Here is a 23,197-nt window from a genome sequence, read left to right as displayed (position 1 = left end):
CTGAGATGTGGCAGCCTGACAAACCCAAATGTCTGATTCCCTCCCTCCCACCTCCACCACTACTCTTCTTCTAGCACTAGTCAGGATATTCAGCAATCAGTGAAAAACCCTTGCATAATTTACAAAATATCCCCATCATAACAGCATTAATGTTTCTAAGGAATCAGCAGCAAATATTAACTCTAAGTGCACAGATCGTTTGTAAACACAAATAAAACCACTTGCCAAACCCCCGTGATACAGGCCTGTGCAACTCTGGAACTCTCCAGATATTATGGAACTATAGCTCCATGCCTTCTTGTAGGAGCTGTATTTCTCTACTCAGTTCTTAAACTTCCATTATATTCCTTATCTCAATCTAGCAGTGATTGATATTTAGTCCAAACTGTGATAGTCCAGGTTTGATCTATGTGGAAATGGAGGTCACACATTTCACTGAATGTGGGTGCCACAGGGGACACTTGAGGCCATCTATATATTCTCACTGGTTTCCTCTAATTCTTTGTAATTCTGATAGAAATGTTAAGAAATTTGTCAGATTTAACACTTTCATGAAAAGAATTCTTCATCCTCCCCATTAGGCAGGAGCAGGTAGAGCCTGAGCTGAGATGGGCCAACCTCTCTTGGTTAAGCTCATGATGTGTTGGGAGTGCGACAGTGTTTGGGGGCCAGAATGCCAGATGCAAATAGCAATGGAAGGAGAGGACAAGCCAGGACAACCGTTTATGGTTTTTTTGGTAGGCCTCCCTTCCAGCTGCATTATGGGATAAACCCCTAATTTAAATAAATTCTGGAGCCCCAATGAGCCTCGTGCACAGTTGGTGTGGAGGCTGCTAGCTCACTGGGCCCGCCTGCATTTGAGAGCACTACAATCACTACTTTCAGGTGCAGAGTTGAAAAGCGGAGAATGTGGGGGTTTAGATAGATGAAAAACAGATTTTTAGAAAGAAAAACCTCACATTTTTGAGTTGACTGAAGGTAACTGTTCCAATGAGATTGAGTGTCCCTCAACACTAACATTTAATTTTGTTTTATTTGCAGTACCTCATGAAATGCATGTAATCTGCCACATAAGTGGAAGCGCAGCAGAGTTTTATCAATATAATGGTGCAATGCTCCACATGCACACACCCCCACTTGTAACCTTCTTGATCAACCAACCACACTGCCCCTTGCAAACTCATACTATCAATTTATAAGTTGTGGCATTACACTTGGAAGGACATTTTACAGAGCTTGAACAGTTTGGGCTGTACTGGCTATCTTTCCTATCCAAACATATTGGCCAATAATCATATTCCTTGAAGGCAATTTTTATGAAAAGGTTTACTTCTAGCAGACACAATTGTTAGTAATAAAATATAAAAATATTTTTATATTTTTTGAATTCCAAATGTATAATTATAGCCTTAGTATGGAAAAATACCACACACTAAAAACGTTAATTATTCATAGATGAACAGATGATGTTTGAATATGTAAAGCTCTGTACCAAACCGGAGGGTGACCTAGATTCCTTCATCTGAAATGTTAAGAATTTTGTTCACGACACTTTTGCCCCACTAAAGATTATCCATATATATGTACTTCTATATGTATAAGCACAATTACACACAGACTGAACTGCTCTTGAATGGCTGGAATGTCCAATTGTGAATGACGGCATCCAAGAGCTCCTTAAAGGGGAAAGGACAGCTCTACAATAATACTGTATGTCACTTAAATGAACACATACACAAAAAAATTAAACACAAATTCCAAATGGTAAACAGCAGTGGTTGACTTAAGTGTTTGTTAGTATGCAATACTCTTCAAGGCTGACACAGAAGTAGTCAAACATCTGGTTGCACATCTGTGTAAACTTGCTGTTAAACATTGTGTAATTGTGTAGCGAGGTTGCGATGCACGATATTTAACTTTAAAGTGAAAGGATTTTTTAAAAATATACATTACAGCTTCTAACCACTTAGATAAAATGCATGATACACATGATGCGCAACAAATACATTTTGCCAACTACCAAATTAAAGACAATGAACATTAAAGATTTCTAACTTGCAAAGCAGAAATTCCAGATGTAGCCAACCTTCTTGCTTAACAGTATTCAGCATGGCAATAGGCCATGAGCATATAGTATCCTTCACTGTATTTTGAAGGAATTGGAGAATGTAGTTCAGCACATGAGAAAGACAAAGTTATTTTTTTCACTCCAAGATTAGACAAGTAGCCCAGTAAATAACTGTGTGCCAGTGCTGCATTGTAATAAGACTGGAGATTCCTGCCACAAATGCTCCTGAGGGGCCGAGAAATTTGGGTGATTTACTCTCAACTTTGGCTAAAGAAAAAGAGGGAAATTCTATTTTTGAAAATAAAGGTGCATTAGTGAGAAGAAATCAAAAAACTTGAAAGACTATAGAACACTTAGTTCATTGTATTCATTTTAACTTTGCTGCAAAAACATCACTGCAAAAAGCAAAACCTTGGAATCTTCCTGTAAAAGTTTCCAGATAAAGACCACATGGTGTAAACTATATTGGTGGTAACAGAAAGGCTGCAATGGATCCCACAGTTGAAAAGCCTATTAAAGCCCACTGTCCAGGCTCACAGATGAAGGACGGCCACTTGGGCGGAGCATCAACCAGCTCCCACTACCAGCTAAAGTGCATCTCAGCATGAGAATGGATAAAGGATAAGGGAATCAGAGGGGAAAAGAAATCGGCCATTTAGGGCTTGCCGGGTTTACATGTTACCAGAGTGACAGCGAGTACTATACATTGGCATTACGTTCACCCGTTATGGACTTCACACAGGCAGCTCCTGATCTGCTGGGTCATCTGGTGAGGCACTTAGTAAAGGCTTTCATTAGGGAAGGAACATGATGATTATTATTAAATGCTCAGTCAACATCTCTGTGCAACTTGCAATGTCGAAGGGGCAGGCATTGGTCACCACTCTGCAAAATGTGTTGTGTGGGGAGACCCAAGAAGTGCAAAAACAAATAAGGTACAAAAAGCAGAGACAGAAATAGAAAACACTAGTAGAACACTTGCAATAAGCTCAGGCTGTGCTAAATTGTAACTATCGCCGCGCACCTCCCCTTTGGGACAATATCCATTTCACCAGGAGCTGAATTTCAAAACAAACAGAAGCTTTGCGTCATAAATAATAAGTATGGGGAAATATTTATAGTGTGCAATACATTGGAACACCAATATGCTGCAGAGTGGCTGCTCACTTCTACAATCTCACATGTTGAGTTCCCAATCTTAGTTGAACTGCTGCACAGAAGATGGGCACCTCCTTAGAGAGGGAGGGGAAAGAGACAACCTCCGAGCAAATGGTTTCTGAGTTGCATTACTGGACGCAAACATTGGATGGCATGGGGAGATCAGTGTGTGGGGAAAAAAAACCTTAAAGAGAGAGTCTCAACCATTCAAGAAAAAAAAATGAAGTATGGAAATGTTTAGGCAGAATTGCAGTTTATGTTAAACAAATGTAATAGTTCTAACAGGATATATTCATACAACCTCTTTAGGTCCCTCCCCAGTTTATTGTTACAATCGGTCATTACAATTATTTATCTATGTTACTGATGAACTGGTCCTGTGGAATTACATTTCTTTTGGAAGTCTGCCCTCATCTCATTCATAATCTGCAGCAAAAGGCGCACCTGTGAGTTCTTGAACTTGTCAGCTTATAATGTGCATTGATGTTTTACCTCATTTCCAAGTAAAGCAGAAACACATGCTTCTGAGGCATCGCAAATGGCAGTGAGATCGTGGCCCCCTTCCAGGGCTAGCACGACACGGCCTCCAGCCTGGCCCATCAGCTGTTTGGTAAGGTAGCCAAAACCTGTGTCAGGAAAGAGGAAATGCAAGAGAAGTCAAAGGTCAGAAACCTACTTTGACTCTTGGCAAACGATCAAAGATTCCAAGTATTACATCATATCTGAAATGGCCACCAGGGATTACTGGGACTAAATGTATAATATAAGCCAGATTTAATTCAATAAATACAATTTACTATTTCAGCACAGGCCTTTTTGATCTTCTGTTTAATATATGCATTTTTTTTCTGTGATAAATGTTTTGAATTTCCTAAAGTGGCACGCCATCTACTTCCTAAGGGCCTCCCAAAAAAGTGCCCACTTCTCATTTTCTCTCAGGCAAAAGCAGCAAACAGAACATATAAACAAATATCACAGAAATGATTATGATTTCTACTCCTGAAGAAAACCATTAACCATATGGACTTTAATTCTTGCTATTTCAACCCGCAAATTCTAACATATACTCTTTGTTTTCGATTTTTCAAACAAAGACTTATTTTAAAGCTCAACCAGTAAACCCATGGCTTCTCTAAAGGATTTAAAGATCCTTTTGAAGATTAGTGCTCATATGTTCCTTCCCTCCCCCTTAGAGCTGGAAAATGTGGGTCATTTACTCTCACTAATTTGGCTGTCAAAAGTTTGAGAGATTTTTTTAAAACTCTGCTCTAATTAAACCATGCACTTGAAATAAAACAATAATTTTATTTGTCACGTGAGCAAACTTACATTTAGCTGAGACTTTGTAACCTCCGAGAGGGGCAGGGTGTCCTTCTACTGCATCAAATCCAGAGGACACAAGTACCATATCAGGGGCAAACTCATTAGCAATGGGCATCACCACTGTCCTGTAAAGGAAGACAAATATCATCCTGCTTCAGACGTGTCGTAAATAATTACTCAGCTTCATAATAATTTATAGTTTAAAGCTCTATCGTTAATACCTTCACTGTTGATATTTAATTACCAGATTATGTTTATTTTTGATCATTTTACACTACAATTTTGAAATTATGTAGAAAAGAAAAAAATGCTGAATTTACTACTTTCATTTCTAGCAAACTATTTTCTTAAGGTAATGCCTTTGGTGTTTTTAGATATTAGGTAGATGTAGCAGTTGAATTTTAACCCTTTATCTTCATTAAACTGAAGTTATTGGAGTAGAGCAGTGGTGCTAAGCACTGGAACACTAACTCTTGTTCGTGGGGTATGAGGACATAGTTAACTCTACTCAGATCTCCACCTGAGCTTTGCCAAACAAGTTAGTGCTGGTGGAGGCTGCTGCATCATAGCAAAATGGCTGAACCTGCATGTTTTTATATGCCAGAAGACAGGCAGTTATATCATGTCCCCAATCAGGGCGAGAATGGAATGGCATCAACAGGCGATTCTGCTTTTACTGTTGAAGGTGGGTGAGGGAAGATTCAAACCTGAAACCGTTATAATCTTTAAGGTCTCCATCTTGAAACCACACTGCACCGTTTCCATATCCTTCCTATAACATGGCGTTAAAACTGAACACAATATTCCAACTGCTACCTAAGGTCTTTTCAGTTGCAGTTGCTCGCCACTCCACCACCAAGTTAGTTAATATTCTGAATTAAACACGGGCAAACTAAAAAGTGGCAAAGACTGATTCTAAATGTTAAATTATATCTCGACAGTGAAGTATGGACCGGAAAATAGGTATGCTTATAAAGACAGTGTTAATAATTGAGACTCTATTTCCCAAACATTGAAAGATTGACTATGTTTTATGTTTGGGGCAGAATAGATGGCAACCATACCCTGGAAAACCCATCTGAATGTTTTCATGCGTGACACTTGTGGATTACGGTAAAACCATTTAAAACGAACGCCTGTTACTGAAACCAATCATCTTCTCCATGCTGGACTTTTCATTAACTGTAATGAAAGACTGGCAGTGCACAGAATACATGACTCCAACCCAATTCTGACCACCTCCATCTGGCTTTCTTTCCAGTGGTGCGAGGCAGAGATCTAAACCAATGCACAACTCAACTTATTCACACAACTTCTTGTTTTAGTAAAAGGGAACTCCAATTATATTGGAAGGGTGGATTACTGCGCATATAATAAATAGACAGCAAGTTGGTTACAAGTATACAATGAAATTAAGTGGTTTTAATGAGGTCATGGGCTGAAAGAGTGAAGTTTCTGTTTGCCATATAGCTCTTAAAGTACCAAGTATATCTGTTCCTAAAATACATGGCAGATCAGATAGAAGAAACAGGATGTAGGTGAAAAGGAACTAAATTGGATAGTGATTATTTTTGTAGTGTTGCAGTATTAAGAGTTTGCTCTCCCCACAACATTTAGAGACACAGGAGTCATATTGGAAATAATATTCAACAATCACGCGGGCACTATGGCGGGAGCGTGGTAGTGCGTCTAAAACCAGGAAATCCCGGGGACACACAGGTCCTGACGATATTAATGGCAGGGGCTCATTAGCAATTTTTTCTTCCGTTTCCCGCCCAACAGCCAGCCAGGTTGACAGGCTGGTTGGACGGGAAAACCAGCGGCAGGATGCCACAGCCAGGAACTGTTGGGGACGGTTCCTGGCAGTCGGAGCTTGGTGGGGGAAGGAGGGGAGAAAAAGAGTCCGGCAATCAGGAGGGAAAGATCGGGGTTCAGGATTGGATCTTGGGGGGGGGGGGGGGGGGGGGGAGGGGTCAGAGTCCAGAAATGGTGAGGGAGGGAGGGTCGCCGATCGCGGCAGCGAGGAGAGTCCACAATAGGCAGAAGGGAGGCCGAAGGCTTCCTTAAGGGGCCTGGGGAGCACTCCTGCTCCTCCTGGCCTACAAGGTGTGCTCTAAAAAGCAATAACCTGCTGTAGCCCACAGCTCCTACCTCCCTTTCACTGCTGGTTTTCTCGAGCCCTGGGAAACCCGTCTGGCAGCTGTTAAATTTAAATCAGGCCCCCAAATGACCTGTGGGAGCCTAATTTAAGTATTATAATGAAATGTCCCGGCTCTTTAAGACGGGACACTCAAATGCCTTGCAATCTGCCGCCATATGAATGGCAGCAAGCGCTTATGAAGCGGGTTGGTGACACGGTCCCCAATTTTTAATTTTTAACCCCCCAACCCCCCCGATCCTTTCCTACCCGATGTGGTTGGGGGTTAATATCGAGGCCTATGAGGTACTTGGGTCAGCCATTCCCTTATCAAATACTGTGTTGAACTGAACCCAAACTGATTTTCTCTTTCAGCTGCAGATTTATAGGATTTCTAAGGTAACTTTTGTTACAAAACAATATTTTCAATGGGTTATACTTGTGTTCCAAAGACAATGGGGGCAAAGAGTAAACAGCTTCTGCAATGTTCTGACAACGCAGCTAACCATATTGAGACATGTATTAAACCAGAAATACAATAGTTCTGATACCGCAAGAAATACTTTGTGACAATCAGCGCCATGATAAAGTCAATTTCACCCTGCAGTCACATGCACGGGATTAAGATGGTATTTGGGTAAAACAAAGTCATATATATTCAACAGGTACGTGCTTCAACAGGTCTACAACCCCGAGCTAAAGTATACTAATACTATATTCTATCCAACAGCAAATATATTGATTTGGCATGAACGCATTAGGTGAACTTATGGACATTCAAATGTGTTTCCATTTTGTCTTTGTGACATGTCAATGGCATTAGTTCAGAAAAGACTGCATCATTTCAAAGAATAAATACTAATCTTGGAGCAAGTAATGAAATGAGCGATCATTTAAAATAGCATCTGCAACAAGTTGCAGCGCATGAAATAAATCTTTTTAGAAGGTGGAAGGTATCATTTCTCCTCCCCGTAATACTGAACTGAAGCAGTTAAATTATCAGCATCAGCAAGTCCACCTTTCTATTCATTTGTTTTGTGGCAAAAACAGACCTGGGACAGTTCTCAAACTCAGCCTCATCATCTGCAGTCTTCAGAAGCTGAACGTGTGCCATGGTGAGGTAGGAGCTCACCGAGACATCCCAGTTTTTCCAGAAATTGAATGAGTAGAAAAGAAATTTCCCTGTATCAACATTAACATCTCAATATTGTGCATTTGCTGTAACATTTACTTGTGCACCACATTTATGCCAGAAAACAGGTTTTTTTTCTAAACCAAAAGAATTTTAAAGAGGCACTGTCCTGAAACTGGCTTTGTGTATTGGGTTGGAAGAGGAATCAGAAAAGTATGTTTCACTTTTGTCACAATGATGATGCAATAAATAAGTGAGATGATGGTTTGTTTTGAAATGACTTGGCCATTGTGCTCTGCATTTATGAACAAAAGCAAAAGGTTTGCCAAATCCTTTCATGAAAATAGTGTCCCTTTGAAACACACGAACTAAACAGAAGATAAACAGAAGAAGCCAGCAGTGAACTCATTAAGCAGACCATAACTCACTTGTGACTTGTCTCTCGAGGCAGCCTCACTTGTGGAGCTATATTTATTGTTGCTTAAAGCTGACTAGGACATATCACGTATATATGAAATAAGGGAGTTTTTATTATGAATATATCACATGCACAAAGTTATAAGGGCAATGGGTAAACCAAAATAAAAAAGACTTTACCTCATAAGGTACTGACAAGAATAATAAAGCAGCAACATAAATGGATCAAACTAACTTATGTCAGGTAACTGGTGGTGAGTGAAGTTAGCTGTATAATGTACAGGAACAAGTGGAGTGTGGTTCAGACAAAAGACTACTAGAATGGGGTTAGCAACTGATTTTACTGTTACTGTGAAAAACTTTAAAGAAACCCAAAATATTTTAAGAAACCCACAAGCTTTTACACAAAACTAACCTCACTGTAAAGTCTTCAAGAGCATTTTCAGCAGCTATTACACATGCTGCAAATTCTTCCTTTTCTGCTTTGATGTAGAGCTGGGGTTTCAGTGCAAAGCCATAGGTATGAGTGGTCAGTGCTAAAATCATCACTTCTTCCCACTGCTGAGTGGTATAATTGAGGTGGCTAATATTAATGTGTCCTATAGGCTAAATCACCTGTAATTTCCAATCCTGAGGTCCATGAATGATAAACATGCATAAAAAAGTAGATGCTCAAGATAAGCATCATGATTCTTTTTCTTCCAATGCAAAACGCTAGCTTAGATTAAATCTGTGTCGCTGGTTCTGTCCTCCAACACCAGTCCCCCTCCCCACAATCCATCACCCTTCAGAATTCTGTTTCTGTTTAGAAAAAAAGTCCTGAATTTTATGCAATTCAATGGTAAAGTACACTGGCATTTCAACTGTGGTCATAGTGAATTATATCTACTCCATTGAGGCAGGTGGCAAGCAGATACTTCTCCATATGAAACAGGGTTGGGGGGGGGGGGGGGGGGGGGGGAGAAAAAGAGAGAAAATAATTAGAACAAATTGAAGGTGAGCAAGTCACCGCAGGCCACTCTTGCTGACATTTCCGGTTACAGGTTCGAGGCGGTACGAGCAGAGGTGTATTAGGTAGGTTACATACCCACCTTCTTGATAGGAAGAAAGTTGCATGGCAGTGGGCAACCTAAGGGGGGCACAATAAAAATACAAGAAACTTAAAAAAAATAACTTGGGTGTATTTCATATAGATATCATCACCTATATGAATATATTGGTCATATTAATCATTGGAGAAAGGGAACATGGGACGTTCAATATCAAAATTGTTGGGCATGTTCCCTAACAGTACTCTGGCTCTAGTAACCTTGGAACAGCTGTTCTCTGCATGCATGTTGGGCCATGAAAAAGGACATCTGCTAGACACACTGATCAGTACTGTTTGATTTTGAACCACATCACTAATGACCATTTAAGACATTTAAAAGCCTGCATGGTGCACCCAATAATCACCTGACCGTACAGTTTCACTGCCACCGTACGATGATGGAAGAAGCATCGCAAAAGCAAGAGGACCATTATCCTATTGCAAATCTGCTCACCGTAAAAATACACAGAGAAAAATATAGTGAGCCTGATTGCAGCATTTCAATCACAGCTGAGTCTTTACCACAATCAAATATTTCTATGTGCAGAATTTCTTCCACTGCACACGGTTTTGCATTGAAAGTGTTACATTACTGAACCTTTATTGGCAATGCAATTTCTTACACCGCAGCCCCCCCCCGCCCCAATAGCTGCCAACATGTAGAACGTTAAACGTTTGCACTAACAGGTACTAAATTGTTGTTTCAGCTGCTTCACTGTCAATTTACAGGATCCTGTCATAAGACATTGCAAATATAAACAGGCTACAATAGGCATTATTGGACCCAACCATGGTTGACTGGTTTCCCTTGGAGTAGTGATGCAAAACTATGTTGCACTCAGATGTGGCCGTACATTGCACGGGTGCCACTGTTCATACCAAAATCCCCTTTGAAGCTGTACTACCCTTATCCCTCCTCCCCAGTGAATTTTCTATTAATACATAGAGTGTTTTTATATGTATTACACTGCTCACTCACTATTCCAACACTAATTTCTGCCTTTAATTAAACCAAGTTTGACCTGATCTTAATTCAGTCAGGGTATATAAAAGCAGACATGTTAACACTCACAACAGATTTCTCAGGATGGCTGAGGGGCATGTGATCCTGGGTGTGCAACAGCTGCTGCAGTGAGAGGAAGTGGAACATGTTGCAGTGAATTGTTAAATTGGTATCTTAGAAAACTAGATCACATCAATATGTTTATTTGGATGCTATTTTCTGTTATGTAATAATGCTACAGATTTGAATAGCATTTTTTTCCCCTCAGAATTAATTATAAGCATTGCACAGCAAAGACGTTACTTACCGTGCAGGATTTATCCCTCATCATGTTTCCCCTGCTTTTTTGACTCCTCACACTACCCACTAGCTGGGAGGGTAAACATGCAATCCGTACTGCTAGTAGGTATTAGCGCGTGGCTGGGGGCACGGCGAAAAGGATTCAAATGCAGGTCTTCTGTCAGGAGATGAATTTGTTCTTTTTCCCATGAATTTACTCTATGGGGAATCATAGGTACAAAACTACATCTTAAGATTAGCAGAGCCCTTTCCATCTACTCAGCTAGTGAATGCTATATGTAGCATGGCAAGACAGAGAGGGGAAAGTGAAGTAGATGTAAAATCAACATGCCAAGAAGTAAACAAAATAAGCGATTACCAGCACCCCCACTTGAGAACGGGTGGAAAAATGCCCTTAAAAATGCTACTTTACAGACATAAATCAGACATACGCTCTCTTATACAGCATTACAACCCCCAAAAGAAAAGAAAATCGTGCATGTTTGAATAGTGTATGGACTTGTGTGGTATAATTACAATCAAAGTGATTACCAAACATGCGTCTATTTCAGAGGCAAGTTAATTACTATAGTTAATTGTTTACAACTAGACTGCTTTCCATGCAAAACCCACAGTTTCAAATCCTCTCCCTTTACACCCTCTTTGTTAAGCAAACAACTACAGTACTAAGCCTAGCTTCAATCATCATTGTGGCAGCCAGTTGTGTTTTGGTCTGCCTGCTGATCTCATTAAAGTGCTTCCGACAATCCTCCCTATCGCTTTGAACCTGTGAGATTGGACTGATTTTTCTCAGCATTTCCTCCCAGATCTTTTTTTTCTGTAGCGGATGTTGGAGAATGATGGGCTGTCCTAAACTATCTTTTATTGTTGTGAAGAACTTCAGTAAGTCAGTGCACATCAGCATCCAAAACAGTGCTTACAATGCCTGATACTGCAGATGCCACTATTTTATAAACTACTTTCTGATGCACATAATGCTGGGTTCCTTAAAATTAGCCCAGCCAGTCTTTTACATTTCACTGATTTTAGTAAGATGTACACATGCGCTTGGTTCGGTCATGCAAAATACCACACACACTATAGAGGGAAAATTTTTAATGTTGATTAGTGCTAAGATCAGCACTAGTGCCATGGAATTGGAAAATTGCTTTTGGTAGATTCACCAGGACCAAAAACACCAAGGAAAGTCCATCATGTTGCAAATTCCGCTTTTCGCCGACAGGACATACATTTAACACTGGTTTCTTAATTTTGGATTACACATATCCTTTAGTAAACACAATTTTTCTTCCTAGTAAACTTTAGGATTGTCTTTGCAACACCCGATTTCCTCACTGAGAAGCTGGGTAAACTACCAGCTCCAAACTTTTTCCATTTCATGGCTCTGTAACCAGCTTTCGGGAAATGCGCAAAAATAGCCTGCAACTCACTTTGATCAATTTCCCGTAACATCGAGAAGGGTCTAGCCTACACTGAGTTCCTTCTCCAACATTGTGAACTCACTAAGTGGGGAAAGACACAAATGTAAAACTTGCTCCCTACCACTCCATGGCACAGCACATTTGTACACCTGCCTTCTTTTTAAAAAAATTATATGTCTAATTAGATACATATTTTAAAACTAATTGCTTTCCAATAGGACTGGACTGAATGTTTCTGTTCTTTTTCTGTTTATGGCAGCATGCTCACAAACATCAGCAAAAAGAGAAACTCTTTGGAAACTTAATGGCTCGATGTAATTTATATTTTAATTTGTTATTAATTTGTGATACGATTTCAGCATTTATCCATGTTAAGTTTCATTCTCAATTGCTGTTGCACAAATTCCGAGTATATTTACAAATAACTTTTTGTCCTTGTTCCAGGAGTGTAAGTTGAATAAAAGCTGGTGCATATTAACTTGTATTTTCTTCAGTTCTCATGACCATAACGTTTATAATCTGAATGCTTTCCGCTCAGCACCATTAAGAGTTAAAACACGTATCTATAACCACCATCGAGCGTAAAGTACTTCTGATTCCTCACAAACTTCAAAGTCCCTGCATTTGGCATTTCCAAGAGCTGGTTTGAATTAAGTTCAATTCTACATTTTACTTCCAAGTTCATGGTGAAACTGAGTGCCTTCTGGATTTCATTATGTCCAATTATCTTATCTTTTTTCATCTTAGGCTTGATCCCCAGCAAATGCAACGTGGCATTCTATGGGTCTAAATAACAAGGTGCTGCCTTGAAGGCATCTATTGTCTCTGGAGACCCGCAAAATGCTAAATATATGACCTGTTGCAATTTCTTCCTAAGCCCATGCGTGCTATAAATTCTATACTTCAAAGCATTATTTCACTAGAAATCGGTGAAACAACTTGCAGAAAAAAGTTGGTTAAAATATTTGTTAACTTCCAATCTTCAAAATACGCGGCATCACCCTAGAAACTTGGCAACAGATTAAAAACTCCATCAGAATGGCTTTTAGTCCACACAAGTTGTAAATGAGGCTACAAAAATCTTGCATTCTTGCATGAACAATTGCATCGGCACATTCTGTACCTTTATCTGAAGATTGGGCTGCAGGTTTTCAAAGCAGATGTTTGGAAATAAGATTCATGGGCTGCGAAAAGTATTATTTTTCAAAATGTCTGGTTAATAAGACAATACTAAAACTTTGTGCTGACCTATCCCAAATTAAGGCAATTTCCATCAATAATTTATACACATGGATGTATCATGTTCTCAAGAAAGCTATTTATAGTGAAGATGGATATGCAATTTTATTAAAGATTAAAAAAAATCCTGAAACTGCTGATTTCCATTGATGCAACAGTAAGAGATATGCAACTGTCCTCAGCATCAGTGAGGGCTGATGCTTCCGATTGTTGGAACTGTGCACATTTGGATGTTGAGTGAGGAGAAGGTTCGGCTTGGTGGTCTCCCATAGTTAAAAAGCCCACAACACTCATTGTCAAAGGCTGACACACAAATAATGGTTTCTAGGGGAAAGTACTGGAGGACATCATGCCTATGGAACTGTACCCTAACACTTTCGGGGGGGAAGAGGAACTTGGTGGGAAGAGTAGAGAAAAAATATTTTAAACGTAAGAAGATTAAAAAGGCAGAGTGAGAAGGTCTCATCTGACAGCATACCAAACCTTCCTGCCTTTGCACTTAAGAAAAATCTTCTTGCAATTTTCATTTGGAGCCCATTAAAAAAATCTCAGTTCTCCTGACAAACTCCCGATGTATGTATTAAATTACATTTCTCATAAAACACTGGATAGATGTTGCTCAGAGCTATGGCGCAAAAACATAGCTTTTCATTTTCAACAGATAGATCAGAAAGCTGCAAATGTTCCCACAAGCAAAAGGCATCCCATTTCCATCACAGTAAGGCAAGGTTTCACCGCTCCAAACACATGCAGTTCATACACTATGAAAACATTTCTATTTCAGATTTCAAGACCTGCAGATATTGAGTTGTAACATTCTAATTACCAGATGACACAAACGTAATTAATTTTATAATTTCACATTTTTATACCTTTCTAGCTAATTGCCTCACACCCGTAATACAAATGTAATTTGATTTCTTAATTATTTGCATTTAAATACACATTTGACAGTTAGAAATTTGTAGCTATTCAATTTTTTTCCTGCTTAAAGAGAATTACCCATCTAAACAAAACATTTTTTTGATTGCGTCCATTTGTTTTGGCTCTATGGAGCGCCTTGAGACTTTTTTCCTACGGTTAAGATGCTATATAAATGCAAGTTCTTATGAACAATTCAGAATTCCCCACCCCTTCCAAAGCCCACACAATCATCTTCAGTCAAAAAAGTGCGAATGTGTAGTCAGTAGGCATCTTTACTTGCCCTGTCAAGGCCTATCCTTAGGTGACCCACTAGCAGCCACCTTTAACCCAGCCAAGCATGTCAAAGCTTAGCCCTTTAGAAAAACCTGACTGAGAATGTTAAAGATGGGGATTTGATGAGAGTCTTTTAGCTGGGAGTTCAACATTTTAGTGTTGTTGTATCTAGCCACCCCCAGAAGAGTTCATAGAATGATACAGCACAGAAGGAGGCCATTCAGCCCATCGTGCCTGTGCCAGTTGATTTTATTAATCCACACTTCCTATAGCATTGAATTGTTGACCTCTATTTAACTTATGTATGAAATGTAAGAAAACAGGATAATATAAACCTCTCCTGAAAATGACATCATTAAATTGTACAAATATACAGCGTTTAACAATACTGGTCACAACCTTTATTGATGTCAATCTGAATATTTTGAAGTCTTACCTAAACGCAGTCAAATATTCAGCATCTCCCATTGGTGGATCCAGACCACCAGTCCAAGCCATATTGAGGTTAAATCCTATGCCTGCGCCGATCCCAACCTAAAGCCCAAAAATCAGGAAATCTTTAATCATGGAGACAGTATCTTCCTATCTTAAATGCCATTTTTATATTTTAAATTACATTATAACTCCTAACTTTTTAAAAAAAAATTGGAATTCTGAGGTTATTCACAAAACTATGTACTTTATACCTGACATTCTTGTATATTTATGTCTATTGTATATACTTTTCTTTGTATTATTTTATGCCACACAGTGAGTTAATATAGAGCACACAAACTTGGTTTATAAAAGCATAATACTATTATTTGATTTAAAGAAGTCTCAATCATTACATCTTTAAACAAAAAATATAACAGAACTAAAACTGATTTCATATTTTAGGAGAGTGATCATGATGACACTCGCAACAAGTTAAAAAAAAATCAGAAACGCTCTCAAGTTTTCTCTTACTATTTAATTGTGAAGCATTTCAATTATCTGGCAAATTTGTTACAGCGAAAAGGATTATACACCAAACTAAATTTATTTTTATATTCTATGATCCATGCCTTAAAGGACACAAGAAGAAACTTTTTTTTGATCTTGAGAACACTAGCTGTGATCTGAATTACTTGCCTCGTCTGGGGCTCCACTGCCTGGGAAGAAGTTGCCGTCATCATAGCGATGCAGTGAAATGTACAACACGTTGGGGTCACCGTAGAAAGCCTGCTGGGTGCCATTACCATGGTGCACGTCCTGTTGCACAATGTTAGACAGTAGATTGAATGGCCATGTTTGAGAAGTAGAAGTTTAGATTTGTCTTTAATACATGACCAGAGTTTAATTTGTGACTAAAAATTTTAGACTGTTTTACCACAATTTCTTCCTGACTGATGGCAAACCCGACAGTTATATTAGCTTTATATGCAATATATAACATTTATTTATTTCAAAGGTGCACCCTACTTCCTAATTATTTTCTCCTCACATTTACACTACTGGAGGAGTGCAGGCTGATGATCTTGCCTCTGCCAAAGCTGCTTTTGAACAAGCTAGGGTGATTTCCCAGCCGAATATTCTTCCCTCTTACTGAAGTCCATATCCTGGCAGCCTGAATAAAACTGGGAACCTCCTCCTGTGGCGAAGTGTGGACACAGACCAGTGTTCCATGGCTCTACAATGAAGTGCACTGGTACATCATTGGTACAAATACTGCCAGTCACCATTGCAACATTTTAGAGATCTAAGGTTAAAAACAAACAACTGCTGTACCTGCCTTGAAATAGCAGACACTGCAACATTACTTTAATAATTTTTGTATCGAACAGTAATTGTTGGCTGTCTGTTCAACCACTGTGCATTACTACATCCCATTCTGTCTAGATCATTCCAAATTTAGTACCAATTGCATCTTCCGTCAGTAACCCTGCATCTTCACATACGAATTTCATTTAAAACTTTGGCAAAACTATGGGGGTAATTTTCACCATTGCCTGGTGATCTGGTGGTATGGATTGCCCACCCGTTGAAATCAATGGGATGAAAATAGGGCAGGTTCTCCATCGGGCAGGCGATTCGCTCCATCAGAATACCGCCCGGGGGTGACGGTGAAAATAAACCACTATGTGGATTAATAAGGGAAAGCCAGCATGGATTTGTTAAAGGCAAATCGTGATTGACTAACTTGATTGAGTTTTTTTGATGAGGTAATAGAGAGGGTCGATGAGGGCAATGCAGTTGATGTGAATATGGACTTCCAAAAGGCTTTTGATAAAGTGCCACATAACAGGCTTGTCAATAAAATTGAAGCCCACGGAATAAAAGGGGAAGTAGCAACCTGGCTGTTTATCAGACTGGAGAAAGGTATGCAGTGGTGCTCCCCAGGGGTCGGAACTGGGGTCACTGCTTTTCTTGATATATATTAATACCTGGGCTTGGGTGTAGAGGGCATAATTTCAAAATTTGCAGATGACACAAAGCTTGGAAGTGTAGTAAACAACGAGGAGGGTAGCGATAGACTTCAAGAGGAGACAGACAGGCTTGTGGAATGGGCGAAAACGTAGCAGATGAAATTTAATGCTGAGAAGTGTGACGTGATACATTTTGGTAGGAAGAACGAGGAGAGGCAATATAAACTAAAGAGTACAATTCTAAAGCGGGTGCAGGAACAGAGAGACCTGGAGTATATCTACACAGGTCGTTGAAGACGGCAGGACAGGTTGAGAAAGCGGTTAAGAAAGCATACGGGATCCTGGGCTTTATAAATAGAGGCATAGAATATAAAAGCGAGAATGTCATGTTGAACCTTTATAAAACACAGGTTCGGTCACAACTGGAGAATTGTGCCCAATTCTGGGCACTGCACTTTAGGAAACAAGTGAAGGCCTTAGAAAGGGTGCAGAAAAGATTTAAAAGAATGGTTCCGGGGATGAGGGACCTGAGTTCTGTGGATAGACTGGAAAAGCTGGGATTGTTCTCCTTACAGCAGAGAAGGTTGAGAGGAGATTTGATAGAGGTGTTCAAAATCATGAAGGGTCTAGATGAAGTGAATAAAGAAAAACTGTTCCCACTGGCGGAAGGGTCACGAACCAAAGGACACAGCTTTAAGGTGATTGCAAAAAGAACCAACATTCTTTTAAGGAATGTTAAAAGAACTTTAACATTCAGCACACACAATATGAAATGATGTTAACATGCCTTGCCATCTACATGACATGGCAAAAAGAACCAAGGACGACATGAGGAAAAACTTCTTTTACGCAGCGAGTGGTTAGGATCTGGAATGCACTGCCTGAAAGGGTGGTGGCAGCAGGGTCAACTGTTCAAAAAGGAATTAGATAGATACCTGGAGGAGAAAAATTTGCAGGGCTATGTGGAAAGAGCGGGAGAGTGGGACTAACTGGATTGCTCTTGCAGAGAGCCGGCGCAGGCTTGATGGGCCAAATGACCTCCTTCTGTGCCGTAACCATTCTATGATTCTATGGCCCCAATATTAGCGGAGAGGCAGGGTGGGGGCGATTGGGCACGTGGGCAACCCGCCCAATAAAATCTGTCCGTTTCCACGCGACCGCGGGTCAATTGGAGCCACTTAAATTTGCCGTCCAAAAGCTGCGCAGCGGGCGGACTGCGCACCCGCATCACAGGCTGTCAGCTGGAGGAGCCCTATTTAAAGGGGCAGTCCTCCAATGGCTGTTCCTGGAGCAAAAACCCAAATAACACAATGGAGCAGCACAGGGGAAAGGCTGCTCCTAGATTGAGTGATGCCTCACTCCAGGTGCAACTGGATGGGGTGAGGAGGAGGAGGAGGGATGTCTTCTACCCGGCGGACAGGAGGAAGTGGCCTGCCTCTGCCACCAAGAAGGCCTGGCTCAAGTAGCAGAGGAAGTCACCAGCAGGAAGTGCTTCAAATGAGCTAACTAGGTCAGCCAAAGTGAGTATGCTTACTCATTTTCCTACATTCTGTCTTCCACATCACCACCCCCAACTCATTATGCACTTACAACACTACTCTATCACATCACTCCTCACACCCACTCAAACCTCATCCTCAACTTACCTGCACTTCCTCACCTCCCCATTAGTCACCCCACCACTAACACTCAACCCAATCCTCATACAATGTCATGGCTCTGTCTCATACTCACCCTCTGATGCATCTCTTTCACGGTCAGCCGCACCCAAACCAATGCATTCATCGGTTGGCCACTCACTCACGCGTCAGTGCTTTCTCTCCTTATAGGATAACAGAGACCAGAAGGCACGGGAAATGGCGAGGACCGGAGTGGGGCAGCAACAGATAGACGTCCGCACAGACACGGAGCAGGAGGCGCTGGAGCTGAGCCGCATCCTCGAGTGCCTGTCCATCGGGAACGCTGAGACTGGCACCCGACCAATGTCTGGTGACAGGACTTTAACATTCAGCGCACACAATGTGAATTGATGTTAACATGCCTTGCCATCTTCAGCACCTCAGTATGCTCATCACAACATGACACATCTGTGATCATGCTTAATATTTCCTTCTGTTCTCTTACAGGGCCTTCAGTGACCGCTGTGATGGCAGAGGGCGATTCCTCAGAGGACCTGCTGGCCTGAGGGTGTACCTTTACATTGAGCGAGCCATCCACCAGCGCAGATGCACACACCTCGGTGGGTCCCAGTGCGCAGTTAGTTGGGGTTGCACATGGTGAGTTACCACACAAGTGAGCACGAGCAGACACTGCTCAGCTGGACACAGGTGCTGAACCCTGGGGGCCATCCATCAGAAGGAGAATGATCGAAGGGCAGCAGCACATTTGCGAGGTACTGGAACACGTGCAATCTCCACAATTGCGCAGACGATGGAGGGGTCCAACTCCTGCATGAGTGGAATGGTGGCATAGGGACGTGAGGGCATCTCTGAGATAGTGTCGTGGGTGAGCACGGGAATATCTGCGATGGAGGGAAGGCTAGCCTCCATGGAGCTTCAAGCACGGCTCAAGAACGAGTCCATTCAGACCATGACAATGACCACCCGGACTCAGTGAACAACATTCTGCCGCCTTAAATAGGCAGGCAGATACACTAGCAGTGGCCTTACAAGGCTTCACACATGTCCTCCAAACTGTTGTCCAGCAGAGTGGTATGGGCCTGGTCCAGGGGAGGGATGACGACAAAAGGGGACATGGAAATGGGAACGCCACTCAAAGCGCCCCCTCTCAACCAGTATCCGTAATGCTGGTACTGGTTGAGAGGGGGCGCTTTGAATAGGCCCTCACGGGCATCAAAACCCAGAGGGCGTAGGCCCAAAGCATCCACTCAGTCAGGGCACGAACAAGAGCAACCTGCCACTACTTCTGCTGCAGCCACAGGGGATACACCATGTAGAAGTAGTCGGAAGCAAACGGCAAAGGTTTTGTAAGCACGAAGGGGATGCGCAAGGGTATTTGACAGTTGGTCATTTTTAAAATTTATATTTGCTTTTTGTTAAACTCACATTAAATATTATTATTGTCACCACTACTGCCACGTCTTGGCTATGCTTGACTGGCTTCTGTAATAAGGCCCTTTCATGAGGTTCACCGTGAACGCCGATACTTGATGCCACCCATTGGGTTACTCTACAGTGGGCGTATGTGTAGTTGCAGGACTGTTTTGTGCGTGGGCGCTGCTCTATCCAGGTGGTGTGAGGACTGGTCTCTTCACACTGTCTGATGATAAGAGAACCATTCACATATCAATGACTCCCTGGCCTCACGAGCAGCCAGGTGAGTCGCTGTTCTGCCAATGGGTTGCTCCTCCTCCTCCTCATCATCATCATCCTCGTGGGTGGCAGATGTGGATGGGGCCTCCTCAAGTGGCACCTCTCCCTGATGTGCCATGTTGTGCAGGGCACAACACACGACTATAATGCGTCCCACTCTGTCTGGTGCATATTGAAGCGCTCCCCCAGAACGATCAAGGCACCTGATGCGCATCTTGAGCACCCTGTAGCATGTTCAATTGTAGACCTGGTAATGATGTGGCTGTCGTTATATCGGTGATGGGGTTCCTTGGAGGTGTCGTGAGCATCCCTTGTCCCCGAGGAGCCAGCCCTTACGGGTGTTCGGTGCGTGGAAGAGGGCAGGAAGTTGGATTCCTGGAGGATGAAGGAATCGTGGCAGCTGCCAGGGTATCTGGCGTACACGTGAAGGAATCTCCTGTGGTGGTCACAAACGAGCTGAGTGTTGATGGAGTGATAGCTGCTCCTGTTGATGAACAGTCCTGGCTCGTGTGGAGGTGCTATATGGGTGCAATCAATTACACCCTGCACCCGTGGGAAGCCAGCCACAGTGTGGAATCCCACTGCGCTCTCAGTCTGGCTGAGGTCGTCCATGGAGAAGGTGACGTAGTGCGAGGCCCTACGAAACAAGCCTTCGGGGATCTGCCTTATGCACTTGTGTGCAGACGACAGAGACCCCAGCGATGTCCCGGGTGGCACCCTGGAACGATCTGGAGGCAAAGAAGTTGAGGGCAGTGGTGACTTTGACAGCGACAGGTAAGGAGATGCTGCTCGGTCCAGCCGGGAGCAGCTTGGCATGAAGGAAGCTGCAGATGCCTGCGACTACCTGGCGACTGACTCTGAGCCTTCATATCCACAGCTCCTCAGAGAGGTCCAGGAAGCTAAGCCTCGGTCTGTTGTGAGGGTAGTGCCTCCTGTGACATCGCTCTCTCCGTTGTTGCCCTCTATGCTCTTGTGCAGGTATCTGTGGCGCAGCACTGTGTTGTGGAGCTCCACATGGTGGAGGTGGACGCCGTGCCTGGCGAGGCTGGTGATGTTGCTCGTCCTCGGATGCCATGGCGCCCCCCCATCCTGACTGTGAGAATTTGAGAAGGTTCACAAAGTAGTTAAATATGTTTGCACAGCAGAGTTTTGGGTGGAAAGTAAGAATTTGGAGTGAAAACACAAAGGTCTTGCAGCCAAAACTTTGTCTGAAGTGACAGAGTGCCCTGCTGCAATGAATGAGGTTTTCTCCCCACCTGTCAAATTAGCATTTGCATCTCCCACTGGCTGCTGGCTGAAACATGTCTGTTGCAACAAAGAGTGTTTCCCACAGCACGGGAAACACGCTGAGGATTCTTCAAAATCGCACCCCTGCCAAAACGACTAGTCAATCAAGTAGTTCAAGTACCTCAACTATTGGACAAACTATGCAAATTATCATCTCGCCGGCTTTAATTACCGGTGGGACGTCTACATTCGGGAGGTGCACGCGCACCCGGATGAGTCACTGGGGAACCCGGAAGTCAGCGGGTTGGAGCCGGGCTCCGAACCCGCTCGGCATTTCAGCGATTTTCGGAGCCTCCCCCGCCCCCAACGCACCTGCTGCGTCACCTGAAAATCGGCCCCTATGTGTCTTACAACCAACCCTAATTTTTTTTTGTAAGAAAGTCAGCTACGAAACCAAATAAACAGTTTACACAAAAATACCCATGTTTTCTTCCCACCACCACTCACTGCCTCCCACAATTACAGCTCTAACTTCTTCAACCAGAACAGCTGGTCTAGGCCACATACCCCTCTGCACCCACCATTCTGTAACTGGCTAACAGAAAGCATAGGGGGAGGCAGCCCCAACACTCAAACACATTCACTCTCTTATATCACCCCTCTTCCTTGCCCTGGAAATCACAGTTCTTTGTTGCTCCGCAGTGTTCTATAGAGGGAAGGCAAGTTCGAATTACAATCTATGGCAGAGCTAATGAGCTTGCCCATTAGATTATAAAACATAAAAGAATCATATCTCAAACAAAAGATTAACACTAGTTACAAACTGAAACAGTGGTGAAAATATTTTAAAAAGCTGCTCAAAAATTCACTCAGTCCAAGGTTCAATTTAACACTACCCGGATGTGACCCTAAACAAAAGTGTTGGAAAGCAGAATATGCCTTGCTTTGGCCTGGTTCACTCACCCAGTCCACTATAAGGATCTTGCTGACATTCAACCTCTGCTGTAGGAGTTTAGTAGCGATGGCCACAGAATTGAAATAGCAGAATCCCCTGGAGGTAGAAGAATTGGGGAAGGGGAGGAAGAAAAGAAAGGGAAATGGTTAATAGCACTGTTCCTTGATTCTGATCATCTGCATTCCTTCACTCATTTATCATCAGAGGAAAAAGCAGTGTAGAGACAAATTTTCACCAGTTTTTGTTCTGAACAGCATACGTTGTCAATTACACACAATCTATTCTAGAAAGGCAGGTGACTGTGTTTTGTGAGTACTAGGAATTGTTTTCCCACTGGTGAGGATTGAAACAGTTACTTACATTGGTGTGCTCTCCTCTGCATGGTGTCCAGGGGGCCTTACGACTGCAAATCCATTCTGAAAAACACCATAATTTATATAATTCAGTACAAGATGCAATCTGTACTGATACACAGGTAGTTTCAATGCTTTTAATCAAATCGGGCAATCAATTACACAGCTGAACATCAAATGACAGATTTGATAACTGATAATGTGCTCTGCCAAAGTCTCAATAGGTTAAGACAATGACGAGCTCAGCCACACAGACTCGAAATTTCCAGGTTTGATCCCAGTTTCTGTTGAGTTGGCTGGTTTTAAGTGGGGAAGCAGTAGGGCTGGTACAATTGGCCTCAGCACTCACAGGTTACAAAGGAGAAAAAACAGCCAGAGATCCTATACCTAATTGTTATTCAGTAACCCCTGCTGAAGCATGCAAGTGTGGACATTGGGTATGGATGGAATTGGTTAAG

The 23,197-nt window shown here is 42.1% G+C and overlaps 1 protein-coding gene across 11 annotated transcripts in view; it reads right to left on the bottom strand.

Moving 5' to 3' along the window:
- The window catches only part of hdac4 (histone deacetylase 4), a 408,670-nt gene that overhangs the window by 10,159 nt on the left and 375,314 nt on the right, over positions 1 to 23,197 (bottom strand). For all 11 annotated transcript variants that reach the window (XM_067987940.1, XM_067987944.1, XM_067987946.1 and 8 more), the window contains 6 exons: positions 22,747 to 22,802; positions 22,395 to 22,482; positions 15,599 to 15,718; positions 14,922 to 15,019; positions 4,556 to 4,674; positions 3,719 to 3,852 (listed from right to left, as the gene is read on the bottom strand). In XM_067987940.1, the coding sequence (XP_067844041.1) occupies positions 3,719 to 3,852; positions 4,556 to 4,674; positions 14,922 to 15,019; positions 15,599 to 15,718; positions 22,395 to 22,482; positions 22,747 to 22,802 (615 nt within the window). The remainder of the gene's footprint in view (positions 1 to 3,718; positions 3,853 to 4,555; positions 4,675 to 14,921; positions 15,020 to 15,598; positions 15,719 to 22,394; positions 22,483 to 22,746; positions 22,803 to 23,197) is intronic.

Source organism: Heptranchias perlo, chromosome 7 (genome assembly GCF_035084215.1).
Source record: "Heptranchias perlo isolate sHepPer1 chromosome 7, sHepPer1.hap1, whole genome shotgun sequence".
Taxonomy (NCBI): domain Eukaryota; kingdom Metazoa; phylum Chordata; class Chondrichthyes; order Hexanchiformes; family Hexanchidae; genus Heptranchias; species Heptranchias perlo.
This window is presented reverse-complemented; position numbering and strand designations above follow the sequence as displayed.